This window comes from Asterias amurensis, chromosome 8, assembly GCF_032118995.1.
Source record: "Asterias amurensis chromosome 8, ASM3211899v1".
Lineage (NCBI taxonomy): Eukaryota > Metazoa > Echinodermata > Asteroidea > Forcipulatida > Asteriidae > Asterias > Asterias amurensis.
The window spans coordinates 6,408,229-6,432,753 of NC_092655.1; the positions used below are offsets into that span (position 1 = coordinate 6,408,229).

At 37.4% G+C, this 24,525-nt stretch overlaps 1 protein-coding gene and 1 long non-coding RNA gene across 2 annotated transcripts; both read right to left on the bottom strand.

Moving 5' to 3' along the window:
* Nucleotides 1–735: 735 nt before the first annotated feature.
* Nucleotides 736–18,359, bottom strand: LOC139940653 (uncharacterized). The gene is made up of 11 exons (XR_011786484.1): nt 18,258–18,359; nt 16,528–16,640; nt 15,541–15,656; nt 13,115–13,253; nt 12,177–12,308; nt 10,469–10,569; nt 9,555–9,674; nt 7,764–7,860; nt 7,124–7,243; nt 6,127–6,226; nt 736–4,034 (listed from the first exon to the last, which is right to left on the bottom strand). It is a non-coding gene; the product is annotated as an uncharacterized lncRNA (long non-coding RNA).
* Nucleotides 18,360–19,206: 847 nt separating this feature from the next.
* On the bottom strand, nt 19,207–23,973 carry LOC139940822 (uncharacterized). The gene is made up of 4 exons (XM_071937206.1): nt 23,785–23,973; nt 23,108–23,191; nt 22,698–22,901; nt 19,207–21,646 (listed from the first exon to the last, which is right to left on the bottom strand). The coding sequence occupies exons 1-4, from the start codon at nt 23,971–23,973 to the stop codon at nt 21,608–21,610; spliced, it is 516 nt and encodes a 171-aa protein (XP_071793307.1). The 3' UTR covers nt 19,207–21,607.
* Nucleotides 23,974–24,525: the final 552 nt, after the last annotated feature.

Below are 24,525 nucleotides of genomic sequence, written 5' to 3' on the forward strand. Positions count from 1 at the left end.
GGTGATGGTGTAAGTGATGGACTGGGCTTGTTGGGATGAGGGCTTAGGGTGATGGTTTAAGTGATGGGCTGGGCTGGTTGGGATGAGGACTTAGGGTGATGGACTGGGCCGGCTGGGATGAGGACTTAGGGTGATGGTTTGGGTGATGGGCTGGGCTGGTTGGGATGAGGACTTGGGGTGATGGTTTGAGTGATGGACTGGGCTGGTTGGGATGAGGACTTAGGGTGATGGTTTGAGTTGGTTGGGCTGGGCTGATTGGGATGAGGACTTAGGGTGATGGACTGGGCCGGTTGGGATGAGGACTTAGGGTGATGGTTTGGGTGATGGGCTGGGCTGGTTGGGATGAGGACTTAGGGTGATGGTTTGAGTGATGGACTGGGCTGGTTGGGATGAGGACTTAGGGTGATGGTTTGAGTTGGTTGGGCTGGGCTGATTGGGATGAGGACTTAGGGTGATGGTTTGGGTGATGGGCTGGGCTGGTTGGGATGAGGACTTGAGTGATAGGCTTGGATAGTCTGGATGAGGGCTTGGAGGTTGTGAGTAGGACTTGTGATGAGGGCTTGGAGTGATGGTTTGTATTGGCTAGGATGAGGGCTTAGGGTGATGGGCTGGGCTATTTGAGATGGGGACTTTGGAGTTGGTCATTGAGATAGGAGCTTAGGGGGTTGGTTTGGGATGAGGGCTTGGGGCGATGGGATGGACACGTTGAGATGGGGGCTTAGGGTGATGGTTTGGGATGAGGGGTTCGGCTTGACTCGTTGAGATGGGTGGTTTAAAGGTGTGACACAGATTTAGTAATATATTCTTACCAATTGAGTTTAAAGTTGTGGAACTTTTTTTAAAATATTGAAATGGTTTATTTCAAGGTACGATTTAAAGGTAGGGTATTTTTTGAGTGGTTTAAAGGTGTGGCAAAAGTTTAGTAGTAATTAATTTTAAATTGGGTTTAAAGGGGTGGAACTTTTTTAAAAATATTGAAATGGTTTATTTTAAGATACGATTTAAAGCTAGGGTCTTTTTTGGGTGGTTTAAAGGTGTGACAAAGGTTTAGGAATAATTTCTTTCATATTGAGTTTAAAGGGGTGGAACTTTTTTAAAATATTGAAACGGTTATGTTAAGGTACCATTTAACGGTAGGGTCTTTTTAGGTGGTTTAAAGGTGTCACAAAGGTTTAGTAATAATTTCTTTCAAATTGAGTTTAAAGGGGTGGAACATTTTTTAAATATTTAAATCGTTTAGTTTTAAGGTATGATTTAAAGGTAGGGTCTTTTTTGGTGGCTTAAAGGTGTGACAAATTGCACCATAAAGTTTCAATTTAAAGGCAGGTATCTTCATTGTTTTGTATGGGTCACAGTTTTTCAGAAATGTATTTTAATAAGTGTTATAATTATTTGCATTGAAAATATGACTGTGTGGATAGGGTTGGCCTTAAAGGTGTTACTTGGTGTTTTGGGCTGAATAATTTAAGGTATTTTAATTTCCGTTAAATGGATTAATTAAGTGATCTTATTACACTTTGGTGGAGTTTTTTTTTTTTTTTTTTTAGAGGATAATGGACCTTTTTTCTGCTGTCATTTTTGTTACATCACTGAGTGGGACCAGTTCATTTCTAGGCTAGAATCAAATAACTTTAATAATTATAACCATAATACATTACTTTTACAATAATGCACGTAAAATAATGGAAGGAGAGAGATTTTTTGCTACATTTATAGAGTAATTTTATTTGACAACTCCAAATAATAAGATACAAATAATTAATCTACGCACTTAAGGCTATTACTTTCATAACTTGAAATCTTGAAATTCTTTACACTATTTTGCTCAGTGTTATTTTAGACTTATTTCAATTGTCTTGTTTGATAATATATATGACTGTACACGTTTGGTAATTACTCAAAATGTACACATGTATTAGCATAAAACTTTACTTGGTGACGCGAGCAACGGAGAGCTGTTGACAGCATAAAACATTATGAGAAACGGCTCCCCCTGAAGTAACATAGTTTTTGAGAAAGAGGTAATTTTTCAGTAGAATAATAAAAGGCTTCTGGCCAGAAGCCTTTTATTCCTATTTGAACTTGGATAAACCAAGTGAGAAAACTGGTCTTTGACAATTACCAAACGTGTTCAGTGCCTTTAAATTATTTGCACTATGCAAGTAGTTATGATATGAATTAGATCCATTTAATCAATGATTTCCAACTTCAAATACACACGATGTGTACTTTGCTTGTAAATGGTGAGCTTACTTTTTACAATTACATTCCTAAGGGGTAAGATTGCATCAGGGCCCAACTTGATAGAGCTGCTAAACAGTAAGCAAATTGTTTAGCTTAACATAGCAAAAATATTTGCTTAAGCATAAACTTATATCAGAAGCGGTTGGTAGCTTAAGCACGTAAACAAACAGTGCGCGCCACATTTTAGACCGATTGCTTAAGCAAAAAAGACACATAAAACACACACAGCTTCGCTGATGCACACGCAAAGTATTGCAATGATGTGCACTATGCGCTGTGTTTAAACAGTGTGCTTTAGCAAAAAAAGAGGCTTTAAGGACCCTTTTTGCTTGCCTACCGATTTTAGCAAAAAACCTTGCTTAAGCAAGGCTCTGAAATGAAAAATTTGCTAGGTGCGCCCGTGAAACACAAAATCGACCGTTAAGCAGCTCTATAAAATTGGGCCCTGGGATTTACTTAACATCAATCAAGCTTTCTTAAACCTTACAAATCAATAAATTATTTATCCACTATAACTTGATGTTTTCAATGCCTCAATGATATTTAATGGTTCCATTATGGATTTCTCCCTAAAAAGCTTTTGAGAATGTAGTACTAAAAAAAATTACAGAAAACAAACGCATAGAGGTAAAATAGGGAAAGGTCAAATGATCAGACCCTCTTATGGAGGTATCCATTTACCCTCGCAAGGTTAATATCAAGAACCATAAATGTTACTTGATTTCTTTAAAAAAAAACTGTTTGTTTTACCTACAATTTTTGACTTAAACTTGGCAAAAATGTATCTTTCAAATATGATATGACAATTTTGAGATTTTTTGAGAATGACATGAGAAGTTCATCAAACTCTCTGGTTCGTCAGCATCTTAAAGGCAGTGGACACTATAGGTAATTACTCAAAATAATTATTAGCATAAAACCTTTCTTGTTGATGAGTAATGGGTAGAGGTTGATAGTATAAAACATTGTGAGAAACGGCTCTCTCTGAAGTGCCATAGTTTTCGTGAAAGAAGTAATTTTCAACGAACTAGATTTCAAAACCTCAAGTTTAGAACTTGGGGTCTCGAAATCAACCATCTAAACGCACACAACTTCGTGTGACAAGGGTGTTTTTTCTTTCACTATTATCTCGTAAGTTCGACGACCAATTGAGCTCATATTTTCACAGGTTTGTTATTTTATGCATATGTTTAGATACACTTACTGTGAAGGCTAGTCTTTGACAATTAGCAATAGTGTCCACTGCCTTTAATATCAAGAACCATAAATGTTACTTGATTTCTTTAAAAAAAAAAATGTTTGTTTTACTTACAATTTTTGACTTTAAAAAATGTATCTTTCAAATATGATATGACATTTTTGAGAATGACATGAGAAGTTCATCAAACTCTCTGGTTCGTCAGCATCTTAATAATATTTGTTGCAATCTATATAATTAGTGTAAATATCTGTATCATACAACCAACTTTTACAATTCACCATAGGTGGTATGCTTTAGGGAAAGTGCTGAATAAATTATATAAGGGTGTTGTTAATCAAAAACATGTTTCCTATTTTTTAAAATCTGTAATCAATCTGTAGGGACCAGCCACGCAAAACGGGTTAGACTGGTGTCCGCATAAACTCCCCATCAATGTTGTGGCATGTGAGGTATTCTGTTTGTATAAGTGCTGCAAAAACAGACCACTTTTTGAGGTTAGTGTAAAACACCTGCATATACCTCTGTTCGGTTGTGGCACTGTTGCAGGATTCAGGAATTGACAGGTAGACATCATCTGCACACGGCACACCTTCAAAGTACAGACAAATAAAATCAATTACGCATAAGTCGCACAAAATCTTATTTTATCAACTCTAGTAAACCACACAGGAAACTGACTGGGTATGTTGTAACAATTTTGGGTTGAACAAAGAACAGCTGACTAGAGCAGGACTTGAAAATGCTGATGCTCCACCAACTGGGTGATTCTATGCTTTATAATGATGCAATAGGCACTGCTGATGCCTTTTTTATTAAAATTGGACCAAAATATAGGGCTTTGTTTTAAGTGACTTATTGAAACTTGAAAAAAGGGTCAAAAGGGCATTTTTGTAAAATTTGGGAAAAATTTTGAGTTTGAATTTTATGCTCTAAAAGGATGCAGTCAGTGTTGTAGTCACGGTGGGCAGTGCTGGGCGGGCCTGCCCAGGACTCTTAATTTGTGCCCAGCACTCTGAGCAAAATACATATACTGCCCAGCACAGATTTTAAATGTTGTCCACTTTGTATTGGTCTGAGACACAGCTCATGATAAGGAGTGAGAAAGAACATGATCCAAAGGTCATTCAACTTATTGCATGGCCCCATGACACAAACAGTTTGGAAACCTGGCCCCACTTCAGCAATAATTGCCCCATAATTAAACATGAATAATTTTGTTGATCCCCTTGCCCTTGGTAGACTTCCAACAAAATTTGATTTATTGCCCACCACTAAAATTGGTCTGGTGCAGAAGGCTCTATTGATGTCTTTTTATGCAACTTGGACCGAGATTCAAGCTTAATTTAGTGAATTATTGAAACTTGATAAAGAGGTCAAAAATTGAAAGAAACGCAAGGGGTCAGTCCAGGTATTTTGTAAAATTTTGGCAACATTTTGAGTTTTGATTTTAAGGTCTAAAATAATACAGCAGGCTCTACTGATGGCTTTTTATGCAACTTAGACCGAGATTTAAGCTTTATTTAGTGCATTATTGAAATTCGGAAAAGGGTCAAAAATTTGAAAAAACGCAAGGGATGAAATGTCCAGACATTTTGTCAAATTTGGGCCAAACTTTGAGTTTTAATTTTATGTTCTAAAATAATGCAGTGGGCTCTATTGATGCCTTTTAATGCAACTTTGACCGCGATTAAAGCTTTATTTAGTGAATTATTGAATCTTGAAAAAGGGTCAAATGTTGAAAAAAAAAAAAAAAAACGCAAGGAGTCAGTCCAGGCATTTTGTCAAATTTGGGCAAAATTTTAATTTTATGCTCTAAAATGATGCCGTAGGCTCTACTGATGTCTTTTTATGCAACTTGGACCGTGATTAAAGCTTTATTTAGTGAATTATTGAAACTTGAAAAAAAATGTCAAAAACAGTACATTATGTACGCTCATTTTGTGCGCTCATGAAAAAGCTAGCGAGCGACCCCTCAATTTTGTTACATTGGAATGGTCATTCAACTTTTGCACTTAATTGTTCATCCTTGATGTTACATACATGTAGATGAACTAAGCCAGCAAGACCACTAAGAGTGAAATATTGACTGTTGCTACATGGTTTGAACTGGCTTGCAGTCAGAGGACTAGTGTTAAACGAGGCATGGTGACGATTATACCTCAAGGAATGGTCTTGAAATAAAACTAGAGTAAAATAAAAATCTTTTGGAATGTATTTCACATTTTGTTTTAAAGCCTAGTATCGTCAAATTGCCTGAAAGGCAGTGGACACTATTGGTAATTACTCAAAATATTTATTAGCATAAAACCTTACTTGGTAACCAGTAATGGGGAGAGGTATAAAACAGTGTGAGAAACATCTCCCTCTGAAGTGACGTAGTTTTCAAGAAAGAAGTAATTTCCTACAAATTTGATTTCGAGACCTCAAGTTTAGAAATTGAGGTCTCGAAATCAAGCATCTAAACGCACACAGCTCCGTGTGACAAGGGTGTTTTTTCTTTCATTATTATCTCGCAACTTCGACGACCAATTGAGCTCAAATTTTCACAGAATTTGTTATTTTTGCATATGTTAAGATACACCAAGTGAGAAGATTGGTCTTTGACAATTACCAATAGTGTCCACTGTCTTTAATCCCCTAATGCACCTCAAATTAATGGTTGTTCTGAAAGTTCAATTTACCTGTTGATGAAGACATCCTAGAACCTTGCAGTAGGCTTCATTCATGTTTTTACTTCTGGAGAGGTAGACTTCATCTGACATAAGTATGTCCGCAGCTAGCCTAAATGCAAAAATAAAACACATCAATGTTTGGGTAACAATATTTTTCAAACTATTGTTATGGAGTCCACTTTCCTTTTTGTTTTAGTACCAAAGAAAAGCTGATCTTTTTCCAAGTGTTTTGATGAGCTATTTCCCAAGCACCAGCATGTTTGTGGAGCTGTAGACGTCACACCATGTGTGTTCAGCGCGATGCCTCTGCAAGCACTATGTATTTCAATTGCAAGGCAATCAGTGGCGTATCATGATACATTAACCAGCTAACTCATGGAAATGCAAAATGGCAAACCAATGATGTTATGTATGTTGATAATAGTGTGACAAGAACACTTTAACAAGAGCCAACATTTGCACCTTGCAATCAGGGAAATTGTGTACAAGAAGCATGGGTGTATTTTGACAACATTCATTCAAAAGTCAAAGGGGAAAACTTCTTAACAAATATGTTTAAATTTGCTTTTCATGGAAATTCAAGTGTTTTTACAGGGACTTTCTGCAGATCATGAAGAGTTGGCAACTCTGTGTATTAGTACCCGTTAGTTTGTTAATGAAGCTCGGGCTGGTGCTGGACCAACTGAGCTATCTAGCCCGATATTTATTACCTAGTGGCTGATGACACTTCAGACTATTTCTCTCCCTTTTCTGTTGTTTTGCCTTTTTTTACAGGCCCCCCAGGGAGAATAAATCCTTGAGATCTAACAAGATCCAGCAGTTACCATCATTAAGGAAAATATGATCTTCCTTTTGCATGCTGTGTTAAGATGAAATAATAACAATAAAACCGTTTTTTTTTATGAGTGGCTGTTGTAATCCTGTAAAGAGTTGCTCCAAATAAGGAACATTTGGGGTCCATAGATAACGACAGTTGTTGAACCTACATGTTGAACCTGGTGCTTACCTGTTGCTGGAGAATACATCATTGTACCTTGACACAAGGCAGCATGCCCATCGTACATATTACATCTACTTCTGGAGAGGTAGACTTCATCTGACAGTGGCGTGTCTGTACAAACCTAGCCTAAATGAAAACAAAGTAAAAACAATATTTTTTGAAAGGTTTATGTTGTTGTTTCTCCTTCAACTGCTTCAAATAATAATGCTTTATAATACTTCGACCATTAGAGGGCGCCATACAACTAATCTCAAAACACTTGTTTTTAACAATAAGCATAACACAAATAATTGCCAATTTTGGGGGCATGTGCACTTTGGTGGTGTTTTGTTGGGTTGGGATTCAGTGACACTTTCAGATTTTTTGTGTGAATCTTTGTACTTAAACAGGTTTTAACCGGATTGAACAAAATCGATGTACACGTCAGAAAAAAACATTTAAAAGAATTTTCGAACTTGTCTTAGAGCTTCTCATCAAACAGGATACGTCAGGATACGTCAAGGAGTGGTCTTGAAATAAAACTAGAGTAAAAGAAAAATCCCTTTTAAAGTAGTTTACATTTTGTTTTAAAGCCTAGTATCATCAAACTGTCCTTAATCCATTGATGCATCTCAAAATTAATGGTTGTTCAAAAAGTTTAATTTACCTGTTGATGAAGACATCCTAGAACCTTGATGATAGGCTTCATGTATTTACTTCTTGAGAGGTAGACTTCATCTGACATAAGCATGTCCGCAGCTAGCCTAAATGCAAAAATAAAATAAAAAACAAGTCAAGTATTTTGTGAAAATTCGTGCTGTTTTTCAAGTTGTAGCTATGATGTGATCATAAGAAGGCTATTTAAAAGCACAATAAAAAATATTGACCACATTTCTTTGATAGTGTTTTTGAAGTAATGACTCAACTGTAGTAAGTCAAAACTTTCACCCCTCAGCCAAAATTGTGTTAGAAGAAAACAAAACATGGTTGGAGTTGATTTACTTTGTCAAGGTCAGTAAGCTCAGTGGTCTAGTGGTTAGACATCTGTTCTAGAATGGTAAAGGTCATGGGTTCATATCCCACTCAAGCATGTGCATGGGGATTGATTCTCTACGTAGTACTTGCTAAAGACACATCAATGTTTGGGTAACAATATTTTGAAACTATTGTTGTGGAGTCCACTTCACTTTTTGTTTTGGTAGCAAAATAAAGCTGATCTTTCTTCCAAGCGTTTTGATGAGCTATTTCCTAAACACCAGTATTTTTGTGGAGCTGAAAACGTCACACTGTGTGTGTTCAGCGGGATGCCTCTGCAAGCACCATGTATTTCAATTGAAAGGCAATCGGTGGTGTATCATGACACATTAACCAGCTAACTCATGGAAATGCAAAATGGCAAACCAAGTGATATAGTGTGACAAGAACACTTTAACAAGAGACAACATTTGCACCTTGCAATCAGGGAAATTGTGTACAAGAAGCATGTATGTATTTTGACAACATTCAAATAAAAGTCAACAGGGGAAAACTTCTCAACAAATATTTTAAAATTTGTTTATCATGGAAATTCAAGTGTTTTTACAGGAACTTTCTGCAGAATCATGACGAGTTGTCAACTCTGTATGAATACCCGTTAGTTCGTTAACGAAGCTTGGGCTGGTGCTCGACCAACTGAGCTATCTAATCTAGCCTGATATTTATTACCTAGTGGCTGTTGACACTTCAGACTAGTTTTCTCCATTTTTTGTTGTTTTGCCTTTTTCTACAGGGCCCCCCTAAGGAGAACAAATCCTTGAGATCTAAGGCTACTGGATGTAGCCCACCTCAAGCAGTTACCATCAATAAGGACAATGTGATCTTTCTTTTGCATGCTGTGATAAGATGAAATAATAATAATAATAAAACCTTTTTTTTTCCAATGGCTGTTGTAAGCTTGTAAAGAGTCGCTCCAAACAAGGAACATTTGGGGCTCATAAATAACTTTAAATACCTCATAAAATCCTCTAATCTGATTGGTTAAAAATGGAGTCATGGAAATAGCTATGCCTCCTTTTTCTATCAAGATGACATCACAGTGACTATGCCAGGGGCAAAGTAAATTGACTATGCCCGCCCTGAAAATAACGCAACTATGATATGTATAAAATGTACGACTAGCGTTCCGTGTCACGGCGCGTCCTTTCTTCGCAGACGACCTCTTACCGTATAGTCAGAGTGTTGTTGATTAGAAGAATCTTCATTCGGTATATAAAAGAAATATTGACTGCTTAATAATCGGGTCACAGTTAAAATTATAGGCCCATCGGTGATGGCCTAACCATGGCTATGCCCTCATCTTCGCTTCGGGCATAGTCATGGTTTTAGCATCACCTTGGGTCTATTATTTTAACTGTACCCCTCATAGCAGTCAATTTTTCCATAATAGTTGTTGAACCTACATGTTGAAACTGGTGCTTACCTGTTGCTGGAGAATACATCATTGTACCTTGACACAAGGCAGCATGCCCATCCTACATATTACATCTACTTCTGGAGAGGTAGACTTCATCTGACAATGACGTGTCTGTACAAGTCTAGCCTAAATGAAAACAAAATAAAAACAATATTTTTTGAAAGGGGTATGTTGTTGTTTCTCCTTCAACTGCTTCAAATAATAATACTTTATAATACTTTGGCCATAAGAGGGCGCCATACAACTTATCTCAAAACACTTGCTTTTAACATAAGCTTAACACAAACGATTGCCCATTTTTGGGGCATGTACACTTTGGTGGTGTTTTGTTGGGTTTGGATTCAGTGACACTTCCACTCTTTCAGTTTTATGTTGTGAATCTTTGTACTTAAACAGGTTTTAACATTATTGAACAAAATGATGTACAAGTCAGAAAAAAACTATTTCGAACTTATCTTATAGCCTCTCATCAAACAGTCCAAAATCTCTTGATGCATCTCAAGTTAAAGGAACACGTTGCCTTGGATCGGACGAGTTGGTCAAAACAAAAGCGTTTGTAACCGTTTTTTTTATAAAATGCATATGGTTGGAAAGATGTTTTAAAAGTAGAATACAATGATCCATACAAGTTTGCCTCGAAATTGTGTGGTTTTCCTTCTACTGTGCGAACTAACATGGTCGGCCATTTATGGGAGTCAAAATTTTGACCCCCATAAATGGCCGACGTGTTAGTCGACGAGGTAAAAGGAAAACCACGCAATTTCGAGGCATGTTTGTGTGGATCATTGTATTCTACTTTTACAACATCTTTCTACCCATATGTATTTTATAAAAAACGGTTACAAACGCTTTTCAAAGACCAACTCGACCGATCCAAGGCAACGTGTTCCTTTAATGGTTGTTCATATAGTTCAATTTACCTGTTGATGAAGACTTCAGTTGAATCTTGATGGTGGGCTTCATGCATCTACTTCTGATGGAGAGGTAGACTTCATCTGATGATGGTGTGTCTGCAGCTAGCCTAAATGCAAACAATTATAAACTATACTTGTCAAATGCAAACAAGTTATGAACTGTATTCTGTGAAAATGGATGACTTACCAATTAGTCATTCAAGGTTTTGGAACAAAGAGCAGGCTTGTATGCTTTGTGTTCATAAGAGCCATGCACCAAGGCATTTTCTCCTTGAGTTTTGATTTTATGCTCTGAAATGATGCAGTAGGCTCTACTGATGACCAAGATTTAAGCTTTATTTAGTGAATTATTAAAACTTGAAAAAAGGGTCAAAAAAAACAAAAAAAAACAGGCATTTTGTCAAGTTTGGGCCAAAGTTTTGATTTTATGCTCTAAAATGATGCAGTAGGCTCTACTGATGCCTTTTAATGCAACTTGGACCGAGATATAAGCTTTATTTAGTGAATTATTGAAACTTGTAAAAAAAAAAGGGTCAACAATTTAAAAAACGTCAAGGGGTAAAGTCGAGGCATTTTGTCAATAATAGCGTTCAAATTTCTTTAACAGGGTAAAAGTTTTTTTTTCTTTTTTCTTTTCTTAATTCACTTTTCTGTTCTTGCTGTGCTGGGCTGCTCCCTACCATTCTGCCTAACATTAAAGTCACTGGAAGTGGTATTATTCAAAATAAAGCTTTTGTCACTAATATATGTGTTTTGATGAGTGGAATGTGAATAAACAGTTAACTACGGTTTGAAAAAATCAGTTCTTATGTTATTTACAAATTTAAGAGTAGACCCAGACCCGAGAGGGCGCTGTTCGTGACGTCAATCGAGGCAGACTTTGCCTGTAATGCGTAGAGTAAACACAATTGCAAAGTACATGTACGGACCAAGTCGTGAGTTTGTACGTTTCAAAAAAAGATTTTTTTGTTTTTTTCCGGCAATGCCGACCAGGTGTATTGCTGCTGAATGCAGAAAAACACTTTTTGAAACGTACCAACTCACGACTTGGACGTACATGTACTTTGCACGTGTGTTTACTATACGCATTGCAGGCAAAGTCTGCCTCGATTTGCGTCACAAAAGGGGTAGGCGGAGTCAGCCCCCCAAACAACTTTATATATTTTTTAAACACATAAATCGTGACAAACAATTACTAAAAAAATTGTTTTATTGTTTGTAAGCATATACTCTTATGTTTGAAAGAAAAACAATTCTATTTCCAGGTGACTTTAAAGGCAATGGACACTATTGGTAATTACTCAAAATAATTATTAGCATAAAACCTTACCAAGTAAGTACTTGGTAATGAGTAATGGGGAGAGGTTGATAGTATAAAACATTGTGAAAAACGGCTCCTTCTGAAGTGACGTAGTTTTCGAGAAAGAAGTACACACAAGGGTGTTTTTTCTTTCATTGTTATCTTGCAACTTCTACGACCAATTGAGCTCAAATTTTCACAGGATTGTTATTTTATGCATATGTTGAGATACACCAAGTGAGAAGACTTATCTTTGACAATTACCAATAGTGTCCACTTGCCCCTCCTCCCTGTTTCAAACTACACCCATAATTAACCGTTGGAACTACCAAGGCAAGGTGATGTTTAATTTGATAGAAGAGAAAATCAGATTTATAGACGGACACCTGTTTCATTGTGCAGGTGCAACTTTACCTTTAATTGAGATAGCAGTTCATTTACCAGACTCATTGTACATTGTTAGGAAGTGTATCAGCTGCAGGTCTCAGACATCTACTTGGTTGATGGGTTGACCTATCTGGAGATGACAACCCTCGCTGCAATATGCTGCAAACAAGGGATGGAGAATAGCACAAGGGTAGTTTGAGTATTTTCCACTAAAGATAAACCTGAACAAAATAGGAGTGTGGTGTTGTTTTTCTTCAAGTACAGCAGCAGTTTGATAGTACACTGTATGTAAGTGCAAAATAAGGTTATCTAAAAGACAAGACATTGTCTGTATTTGGTTATAGATGAGTAAATTGGTTAACAAAAATATAGAGAAGCAATGCAGCTGTCCATGGTGGAAAGGGTGGTTTGAATAAATTCCATTAAAAAAAATAAAAACATCTGAACTGTAGCTTTTTCAATAGTGTCAAACAAAATATTTTGCTTAATTCTGAAATCTACAAAAAAAAAGAAGGTTTGTTTCAGTCAGAACTTGCTTCCCATCCCATTTCGGAACACTCCCAGCTATGGAGAACCTTCATATATGTATGTTCAAACACTGCAATGGGATTCCCAAATGGCATCGACCGACTGAGGATTTAATTCAAATTCGACATGGGTTTGTCATCACAGGGTTAAAGGTCTATTTTGTTTATCTCTTAGTCCAATTTACTGTTTTCCTTGCTGTGCCCAGCTCTTTCCAACCATTCTGCCCAACTTTAAGCGAGCTGCCACACTCCCCTTCCTTGGGTCACATTCTTGCGCCCTAAACAATTGCTTTTCGACTCACTTGCCCCTCCTCCGTGTCCTAAACAGAATCATTAAGTAACAGTTAACCAAAGGAAAGTGATGCTTAGTTTGATAGAATGAAACTAGGACAGATTTATGAACCGACAACCGTTTTGTTGTCCAAGATTACCCCTTACCTTGTATAAAAGAGAGCAGCTCTCATTGAATTACCAGACTAATTATACATCGTTAGGAAGCTTAGGAAGCTCATCAACTTGCAGGTCTCAGACATCTACTTGGTTAATGAGTTGACCTCTGTGGAGATGACAACCCTCACTGCAAACAGAGAAGAAATCATGCTTTATTTTGCTTATGAACAATAATAAGGGAGAAGGATTACACAGGGTGTGGTTTGAGCATTTACCAATAAAGATTAAAGGCAGTGGACACTATTGGTGATTACTCAAAATATTTATTAGCATAAATCCATTCTTGGTAACGAGTAATGGGCTGAGGTGGATAGTATAAAACAATGTGAGATACGGCTCCCACTGAAGTAATGTAGTTTTCAAGAAAGAAGTGATTTTCCACGAATTTGATTTCGAGACCTCAAGTTTAGAATTTGAGGTCTCGAAATCAAGCATCTGAAAGCACACAACTTTGTGTGACAAGGGTGTTTTTTTCTTTCTTTAATATCCCGCAACTTCTACGACCGACTGAGCTCAAATTTTCATAGGTTTGTTATTTTATGCATGTGTGGAGATCCACCAACTGTGAAGACTAGTCTTAGACAATTACCAATAGTGTCCACTGCCTTTAACTTGAACAAAATTAACATTTTAGGTCTTGGCAATAGAATGTGTATTGAGTTTAATTGAGTAAAACATGATCGGAATGGTTTCATTGTGTTAACGAGATTGGTGGGTTGACAAACACAATATGCCAAGCTGAGATATCTAATTCTTGAGTTTGGTCAATTCTCGTTGCTTGGTCAACATTTCTTTTGTTTAAGCCACAATGACCATAATATATTAACTAAGGGTGTCAAAAAAACAACCGGCTTCTGTAAGATCCCTAGACCCATTTACAACCCAAGTGTGGCGTTGAAATGAGTTGGGCAACAATAACGTACACTCATGGACACGCACCAGTGTGCCAGCCTCAGTGATCCCCAATTTTGAGTTCTTCTACTGTGCCAGCTTCATTGTTCCCCAATTTTGAGTTCTTCTACTGTGCGAGCCTCAGTGTTCCCCAATTTCATTGTTCTCCAATTTCATTGTTCCCCAATTTCATTGTTTCCCAATTTGGAGTTCTTCTACTGTGCGAGCCTCAGTGTTCCCCAATTTCATTGTTCCCCAATTTCATCGTTCCCCAATTTTGAGTTCTTCTACTGTGCCAGCTTCATTGTTCCCCAATTTTGAGTTCTTCTACTGTGCCAGCTTCATTGTTCCCCAATTTCATTGTTCCCCAATTTGGAGTTCTTCTACTGTGCCAGCTTCATTGTTCCCCAATTTTGAGTTCTTCTACTGTGCCAGCTTCATTGTTCCCCAATTTCATTGTTCCCCAATTTTGAGTTCTTCTACTGTGCCAGCTTCATTGTTCCCCAATTTCATTGTTCCCCAATTTTGAGTTCTTCTACTGTGCCAGCTTCATTGTTCCCCAATTTTGAGTTCTTCTACTGTGCCAGCTTCATTGTTCCCCAATTTCACTGTTCCCAAATTTTGAGTTCTTCTACTGTGCCAGCTTCATTGTTCCCCAATTTTGAGTTCTTCTACTGTGCGAGCCTCAGTGTTCCCCAATTTCATTGTTCTCCAATTTCATTGTTCCCCAATTTCATTGTTTCCCAATTTGGAGTTCTTCTACTGTGCGAGCCTCAGTGTTCCCCAATTTCATTGTTCCCCAATTTCATCGTTCCCCAATTTTGAGTTCTTCTACTGTGCCAGCTTCATTGTTCCCCAATTTTGAGTTCTTCTACTGTGCCAGCTTCATTGTTCCCCAATTTCATTGTTCCCCAATTTGGAGTTCTTCTACTGTGCCAGCTTCATTGTTCCCCAATTTTGAGTTCTTCTACTGTGCCAGCTTCATTGTTCCCCAATTTCATTGTTCCCCAATTTTGAGTTCTTCTACTGTGCCAGCTTCATTGTTCCCCAATTTCATTGTTCCCCAATTTTGAGTTCTTCTACTGTGCCAGCTTCATTGTTCCCCAATTTTGAGTTCTTCTACTGTGCCAGCTTCATTGTTCCCCAATTTCACTGTTCCCCAATTTTGAGTTCTTCTACTGTGCCAGCTTCATTGTTCCCCAATTTTGAGTTCTTCTACTGTGCGAGCCTCAGTGTTCCCCAATTTCATTGTTTCCCAATTTTGAGTTCTTCTACTGTGCCAGCTTCATTGTTCCCCAATTTTGGGAGGGAATTCCCCATACTCCCTCTGGATTACAAGCCTGCGCCCAAATTACTTTCCGATTTCGATACATCTCACTTGCCCCTCCTCCTAGTCCCAAACACAATCATTAAATAATAGTTGGAACTACCTAGGGGAAATGATATCAAATTTGATAAAAGGAACTAGGACAAATTTACATATGAACTGATAAAATGTTGTATTATTCAGGAGTTCCCCTTACCTTTTATAAACGAGAGAGCAGTTCATTTACCAGTCTTATTGTTCATTGTTTAGGAAGCTTATACACTGGAGGTCTCAGACATCTACTTGAGTGATGTGTGGAGATGACAAACCTCACTGTATCATGCAAACAAAGAACAAAACAATGCTTTATTTAGGTTTTAAATAATAAGTAATGACGCACAAGGGTAGTTTGAGCATTTATCATTAAAGATCAACTTGAACAAAACAAAATCTTTTAATATTAAACATAAATGAGTGTGTAATGACTATATACCATTGAGTAAAAACTCAATAAAAATTTATTCATAATGTAACAAAACAATTTTTTTAAGCCAGTGTACAGCTGAGTTCAACGAAAAAATTCCATAAGCGCCTACGGACTGGATTCAAACAAGCCAATGGACAATGCATAGCAACCGAAGATTAACAAGATACAACACTTTGAAGGTAGGGTAGGGGGTAGTTTTTCCAATAAATTTTCAAAAAAATTTATAGAGAGGAAAACTTCACACTTATGACCAAAGATTTACTAAACCACAGAGAGGAAAACTTCACACTTATGACCAAAAATTAACTAACCACAAAATAAATATATATGGACAAATAGTCCAATTGAGTGATTTCCTTCAAGTCGATCTTAATCATCGAAACATTTAAAAAATTATGATGTGATGAATTGCTCACTCAACTCCTTATCAGGGAAAAATATTTTCAACATAGTATATATATGAAATAGTTTCAACATCTTTAGAAATATCATCATTTGACTGTGTTTACAAATTTTTACCATCAACTGTCCCAAATCTCTTGATGCATCTCAAATTAAGGGTTGTTCAGAAAATCATAGGTTAATTCAACTGTTGACATCAATGATTCCTTTTTCCGTCAATGATTCCTTTTTCCGTTGGCAAAGATTGTAAAGAGTCCAGATTAGGAACATTGGAACAATTAGTTGTTAAACCTAAATGTTGAAACTTGTGCTTACCGGTTGATGAGGAAGACATTGTGTTATCTAACAAAGAGCAGCTTTAAGCATCATGCATGTAGTTATGGAGAGGTAGAATTCATCTGACAATGGCGTGTCTGGAGCAAGTCCACCTGCACACAAGTAAAAACAATATTTTGAGAAAGGAGTTTGGTGTTATTAATTTTTTTTATTACCCAAATGCACTGATGTGTGTTAAGCAGTGTATAGACACTTTTGAGTCCTTTGAGGCACATCACCTGGTTGGGATTTGAACCAACAATCTTGCAAATCCAGAGCAGTGTCTTATACCATGGAGGAAGGAAGAGAAGGAGCTTGAACGCAGGGACTTCAAAAGTCGACCCCGTGGTACCGCGGTCGTTTAACGACACCTCATAATCACCCACTTACCTTATACAGACAATGGGCGACCTCGCGTATGTGAGTCTGCGCGTACGCACTTGGTTCATCACTCAACCATGGTGTCGTATGTCGTATGGATATAATACAGAAATTTCCAGAAAAAAAACAACTTTTTTGAGACATGATAAAAAATGAAGAAATTATTGAACGTTACTCAACAAAAGGGAAATACAAGCATTATGAATGTATATTGAGTAGGATGGGGAATGCTTTAGGTGTACAGTACACAGGAAACTTCAGTTCTGGCTGGCTAACGGTCGCAAAACTTTCACCCATCAACGCCGATTTGAAAAACGTGTAGCGTTTAAAAAGCCCTAAATATGTGACCCCTATAAAAGCTCACAGGGGAGCCTTAATAGTTTCTAGAATTTTGGATGTCGGACACTTCGTACCTTTGCCACTTCGTACCCTGGACACTTCGTACCTTCGGGACACTTCGTACCGTAACCAAATTGGTCACTTCGTACCGTGGGCGGGGTACGAAGTGACTATCAGCTGAGTCACTTCGTACCTCCATTAAAATGTGTATTCCTCAATAATTTAATGTTCGTTGAGATAAAAAATTAATAATAGGCTACTTAATGAATTATAATTTTTGTTTGAGTATGTGAATGTCATTTTTAATGTGAAACTAATATTTTGTATAAGTTAATTATCGCCAAGGACATCTTCCGCCAATATTTTTTACAAATATTTTAAAGTCAAACAATCATGCAATCGTCAAAATGGCTCCTTGGTGTCCCAACAAAATAGTAACAGTTGGTTTGTTTTGCTTTTATTTCATAATCATCCGATCACAAAGCACAAAAAAAAATCATAAACGATGCAGTAATCCCAAATTAGTACGAAGGTAGGAAGTGTCTCGTGAGAAGGTACGAAGTGACTCGTGAGAAGGTACGAAGTGTCTTGTAAGAAGGTACGAAGTGTCCAAGGTACGAAGTGTCCAAAGTCACTTCGCACCTTGAAAAGGTACGAAGTGTCCAGGGTACGAAGTGGCAAAGGTACGAAGTGTCCTGACACCGAAGTAGGCCTAGTACCTGAAGTGACAGTGACATCCCGGGACGGGCATGATCCTATATCCCTAAAACTACATGCATGGAAACATCATCACTGACTGATCATATCTTTTGTAAAAAATAAGGATGTTTTATGCACAAACGATGGCGGCAGAACCATGATAGAACATGTAGAATTTAGAAACTAGAATTTTTTACAAAGAACCATGCAGAAAATAAAAAAGCCAACCCAACTTCACTGCATCAGTATGGTGGAGTCAGTGCAGTGGAGTCTGGAAAACTTTCAATATCATAATCAAATTGGCGACTCACCATAACACATTCTGGTGTCCTTAACTCGGTATAAAATATGGTTTGTAGGAGAGTAAAAGGCAGTTGGGTCTTGACTTTAGATGTTGACGCCATCCACTTCGCTTAATAAAGACTTTAAAAATGGCGGTATGCCATGACGACGCGTACGTCGTGGACGTCGGAGATCAGTGTAGCTGGTCCCCGGTCTTTAGTGTGACGTCAGATTGCTGGCTAACGAATGGGACCGCAGCGGCTGATCTCCGTGTCACATGATGTTTAAAGGCTTTTGGAAGAAAATATCTTCAAAGTTTGGAGAAAACTTTTTTTGCAAAACAAAACAAAAGCGCTCATTGGACAACTCCTTATTATTATTATTTTTTTAATATTGGAAATTTATGGGAAGCAATAAATGCAAAAGCAAAAGCCTTTTTAGCCAGTATGCCCACAGTTTGTAACAATGTCACTAAAACTCATCAGGGCTCAATTTCAAAGAAGTTTTAGCAGAAAATAGGCTAAGCAATTTTCTCTGCCAAGCAAAAATTGATTGGGGCACCACCACAACAAAGTAGCAGTGTAATTTTGCCAGGTAAACTATTTTTGTTAGCATTACATTTATATGCTTAGCAAAATATGTTTTAGGAAATTGAGCCCTGTGGAGTCTACAGCTATTTTTGTGATCAGATATCAGTCTTCTCCTGTAGTGTTGCATATAACAGACTCTTAAAATGTCAACAATAAACTTGTTTATATTTTATTATGGATGAACTTTAAATAAACGTTTTTGGAATTATTACTCCCGACTTTATATGAAAGTGGGTAACCTATTACAGCACATCACAAACTCACAGTGAATAATAACAAGTTTTGAGTCGCTTCTCTTTAATGTTCTTATTTACATTTTATTATTTCAACAAAAGATAATAATCTCCAAACGGTTATTGTCATCCATGATCAAGGTTATTTTAGAAACTTAACTGATGTTTGAATGGATTTCCAATAAAGAATTATCAAAGAGGGCAACCTGGGTTGATTAATTAGATTTGGAATTCATACTTTTTGTTTAAGTTTCCATTATATTGTCCTTTAGTGGTTAAAGGCAGTGGACACTATTGGTAATTACTCAAAATAATGATTGGCATAAAACCTTACTTGGTAAAGAGTAATGGGGAGAGGTTGATAGTATAAAACATTGTGAGGGTGTTGTTTTCTTTCATAGTTATCTCGCAAATCCAATGACCGATCGCGCTCAAATTTTCACAGATTTGTTATTTTATGCATATGTTGAGATAGACCAAGTGAGAAGACTGGTCTTTGACAATTATCAATAGCGTCCACTGGCTTTAAAGAAATTGTACACAATAAAAACCCATAGTTTGTTTCAATCCTATTATAGATGTCACAATAAAATCGTTAAAACTAACCTGTGAAAATTTCCTTTCAAAGTATGTTAGAATTTTTGAGTTAATGCCCAAAATCTGGAGCACTTATGTCCCACATGAAGAACAATTTGCAGTTGAAATACAATATTTGAGAAGCATTACTGCAGTAATGTATGTATCTCAGATTCAAATTTGCTTGGAAAAAAAGGATTTATTTATACCATATTAAAGGGCAGCAAATTTAGAGTGAAAAGTTTCTCAAAATGCATTATGTGCTGCTGTACTTCTTGACAAGTAAGTTTATACCAAACATGTACAGGCCCTGTAAGTAACATAACAATTAATAAAACACAGTGGACACTATTGGTAATTTTCAAAGATAAGTTTTCATCAACAAAGATAAGTTTACATCTCAACATATGCATAAAATAACAAACCTGTGAAAATTTGAGCTCAATCGGTCGTCGAAGTTGCTAGATAATTATGAAAGGAAAAAACACCCTTGTCACACGAAGTTGTGTGCTTTCTGATGCTTGATTTTGGGACCTCAAGTTCTAAACTTGAGGTCTCGAAATCAAATTCGTGGAAAAATTACTTCTTTCTCAAAAACTACGTCCCTTCAGAGGGAGCTGTTTCTCACAATGTTTTATACTATCAACCTCTCCCCATTACTCGTTATCAAGAAAGGTTTTATGATGATAATTATTTTGAGAAGTTACCAATAGTGTCCACTGCCTTTAATAAAAGAGCAGCAATGTTAATGCATTTTTTCCCTGTAAATTGAGTTCTGTCACAAAATGAGATTTATGCTGACCCAGGGTCACTGATCAACACAGTGCACAATATGATGTTTTCCTCCAATATGCATTCATGACACACTGTCCATACCACAGGATATCATTGAAAAGACCTCGCCCAAAACGGTTTCAGAAAAAGACAAATTTAATCTCACTTTGATTGGAGCTCTTACTATCTTCATAATAAGATCATCACAATTTGTTAAAGAGAATAGTGCAAGGCTTTTATCTTTGTCAGCAGCAAACTGATAACTAATATAGATTTCGTTCTTTGTAAGATGGTCTTTTCTTATCTTTGAGAACAAAAGGCCATACTTTGTGATAAAACATGCACATGTAAAAGAAAATTCATTGACTTTGTATTGAATTCACAGTATAAAAAGTTCACGTGTTGACAACTATTAGAACTAATGCAATAAATCAACCAGTCCAAATATTCGTTTTATCTGCTGAATATGTTTTGGGGACATTATATTCTAGTTTCCAAGTGGAATGACAAAATACATGAAATGTTCTAAAATCAATGTGATCCCTCCAGGTGAATATTCAGTAAAAATTGTGAAACATTTTTGGAAATTACATTGGCGCACAGCCACAATCATGGGTACACATGTTTTTGTGTCCATTTTATGAAACAATGATTTGAAAACCACTGATGAAGCAGTTTTCTTAATGTTATTTATATATAAATGAAAATTTTCTGTGTCATTGATAAAAAAAACTAAAGTTGCAAAGAGTTACTCAATATTTTTATGTTGTTCATTTTGTGTCTTTTGGTGTCTCTGTAACAAAATATGTACCCATGATTGTAGCTAAGCACATTGAGTAATCCTCTGAGGTTCCAGATAACTTCAACACCGTCTGTGTTGCTGGTAGGAGTCCTCTGAGGTTCCAGATAACTTCAACACCGTCTGTGTTGCTGGTAGGAGTCGCACTCTGGTCCAATATCGGGCGCAACACCCTCGGTGTTCAGATATGTCCAGTCGCTTTGCTGAGGACAACATGGCGCCTGGCTTTGGAACTGCTGACGTTTTTGATGCAGTGGACTCTGTGATGAGTTAAACTCTGGAAACTGAACATGCTGTTAAGTCACGCTGTGTTGGCCACTAGTAGTTGGTTTGGTGAAGCTTTCAAGATATATTAAACCATTTGGATGAGGAAACCTGGTTCATCTTGGAGACCAGCAGCCACTTCATTATCTTCTGTATGCTGTAACTCGTTCTACTGTTGCCATCTGTAAAAAAAAAAAAAGAAGTCTTCTAGGTCACTCCGCTTCAAGTTTCAATTGATGTGCGAAAAGTTTCTTACACAATTTGTGCTTAGCAAAGCAGTCACGAATTGTACAAGTGACAAAGTATTTTTAGCTGGTAACATTATTTAGGTAACAATAATTTGTTTTTATATCGCCTAACATCACAAGGTAACGATCGACCAGGTGAGGGCTACACTTAACTGATTTTGGCTGTCGACCCAAAGCAACTGTCACCAGGGGAACATTGTCACGTACTCCTGGGGCTGAAACAAGGTTACCCCCTTCACAGTCTGGGATGTAGGTATGGGTATCATACACTAGGAGCATGGCTGGTGCACTACTTTCCAAACTTTTTATGAAACAAGGGCACAAGTGTCATGACCGGGATTCGAACTCACACTCTGCTGCTGAGTACTTGACCACTAGGCCACAACACGATTTTGCTATGAAATTTGGCCAAAGCTGAATCCTTTTAGCTAATCATATCAGCCGTCGATTTCACAAAACTCTTCCTAACCAAAGACTAATCTTAGGACTCAGGACGAGTCCCAACCCTGCACTGTAGCATGCAGACCTTAGGATTGATCCTAAGTTAGGAAGAGTTACTTGTCCTAACTCGAGATAAGACGAGTCCTAACTCTTTGAAAATCGACGGCAGGCTTCTACTAGTTTGAAGCTTAACAAAGTTTGCCATGTCTTTTCCAATGTGCCGCAGGCATGTGATCAATATGCAGATTAGCTCAGTGAATTTTACCAACAATTTTTGTTAAAGGGTTTGGTTTATTTTTGTAGGACACAAAACACAATGTCCACAGATTTACATTAAATTTACACGATTTAAAGATAATGATGGTAGAAAGCCTCCATTAAATTGCTGAGGTGCTGTAGTTTTTGAGAAAGGACCAACAACAAATGGGGGGGGGGGGTAGGCATGTGCCCCCAAAGCAACCCCCTTTAGTTAGCCACTGTTAAGAAACTGGAGTAGATGAATCTTAGTTATATTTTCACCATGCAAAGTTTCCAATTCACTTACCCTAGTCTTCCTCTCAGACTCCAGTTCTTTTCTGAGTCTCTCCAGGTCTTGGCAGGTCATCTCTTTGGCAAGTTTCTCCTTCTCTAGTTGGGAGCTCAGGTCCTTGTAGGTCGTCTGAAGCTGTTTGGTGGTGGAGGACAGGGATTGGTTGGTGTGAGACAAGGTCTTCAGATGAAGCTGGGATTTCTCCAGACAGGCCTTGGTCTAATGTAGAGAGGAGAACGTTAAAACGATGCTTACAGTATATGTGCCAAGAAACAACAATCAATCATAAAAATGTGTAAGGTGTCAATGCAACGATCATTGCTCATACACATGTATCTCATATAGCACATTTACGATCCATTCACTTAAAAAAAGTATAGTCCTGTCCAAAAATAACGTTTGCTCATTCTTTTGTGCAAACTTACATTTAGTTGTTGAGGGCAGCAGACAGCTTCTTCGTACTCTTTTGTAGACTTCCCTGCCACTGCGACAACTGGGAATACACTTGATCAGACTGGAAATTCAAAAAGCAAGAAATATCAGAAAAATACAAACAAACTCTACCTCTATTTTGGGTCCTACTTTTAACCAAGTAACTTTGTATTGCCATTAACTTTAAGTGTGATTACCAAATGTATCCTGTCCCTTTTAAGGCAGAGGACACTTTTGGTAATTACTCAAAATAACATAAAATGTTAGCATAAAAGCTTACTTGGTAACGAGTAATGGGGAGAGGTTGATAGTATAAAACATTGTGAGAAATGGCTCCCTCTGAGGTAACAGAGTTTTCGGGAAAAAAGAATGTTTCCACGAATTTGAATCCGAGACCTCAGAATTATAATTTGAGGTCTCGAAATCAAGCATCTGAAAGCACACAACTTTGTGTGACAAGGGTGTATCCATCTTCATTATTCTCTCGAAACTTCGACGACCAAGTTAGCTCAAATTTTCACAGGTTTGTTATTTTATGCATATGTTGAGATACACCAAGTGAGAAGAGACTGGTCTTTGACAATTACCAATAGTGTCCAGTGTCTTTAAGAAACTGGAGTAGATGAATCTTAGTTATACTTTCACCATGCAAAGTTTCCAATCCACTTACCCTAGTCTTCCTCTCAGACTCCAGTTCTTCTCTGAGTCTCTCCAGGTCTTGGCAGGTCATCTCTTTGGCAAGTTTCTCCTTCTCTAGTTGGGAGCTCAGGTCCTGTTTGGTGGTGGAGGACAGGGATTGGTTGGTGTGAGACAAGGTCTTCAGATGAAACTGGGATTTCTTCAGTTGTAAATGACCCATGTGTATTTTTTATATTTCCCTCATTTATTTCATTGGTCAAGAGTTTAGAGACCCAATGAATATTCATTTAGTTCTGTGATGCAGTCAGTGAACTACAGTTGAGTGAGCAAGTCCTTATTTGGGAAGACATGAGTGGGCTGATGTAGGGTGTATGTGTGTGCATTGAGAGGTGACTATTGTTCTGTAGAGTGGGTGCCATGGTTGGGTGAGTTTAAGAATTCCTTGCAGCCTTAGTTTAGGGTGCGGTTTGTCATTCCAAGATCTGCTAGCAGGGAGGTCAGACACATTGCAGGACCTTCATGCAGACAAATTGTTGATGAATTGTATCATTGCGACAAGTTGAAGATTTTGCCATTTCAACAGAAATCTATAACAAGCAGATACTGTTTAAGATTTAAAGGGAACCTCCTAACCATAAGTTGTGAATTATTTTGTGATCAAACTTTGTTTTGAAATTCATTCTAAGTTTAGCACAAAAATGTACATTTTGATAGTTTATGAGTATAGTGCAAACGAAGTGTAGAAAATATTTGATTATAAGCATTTCCAAAC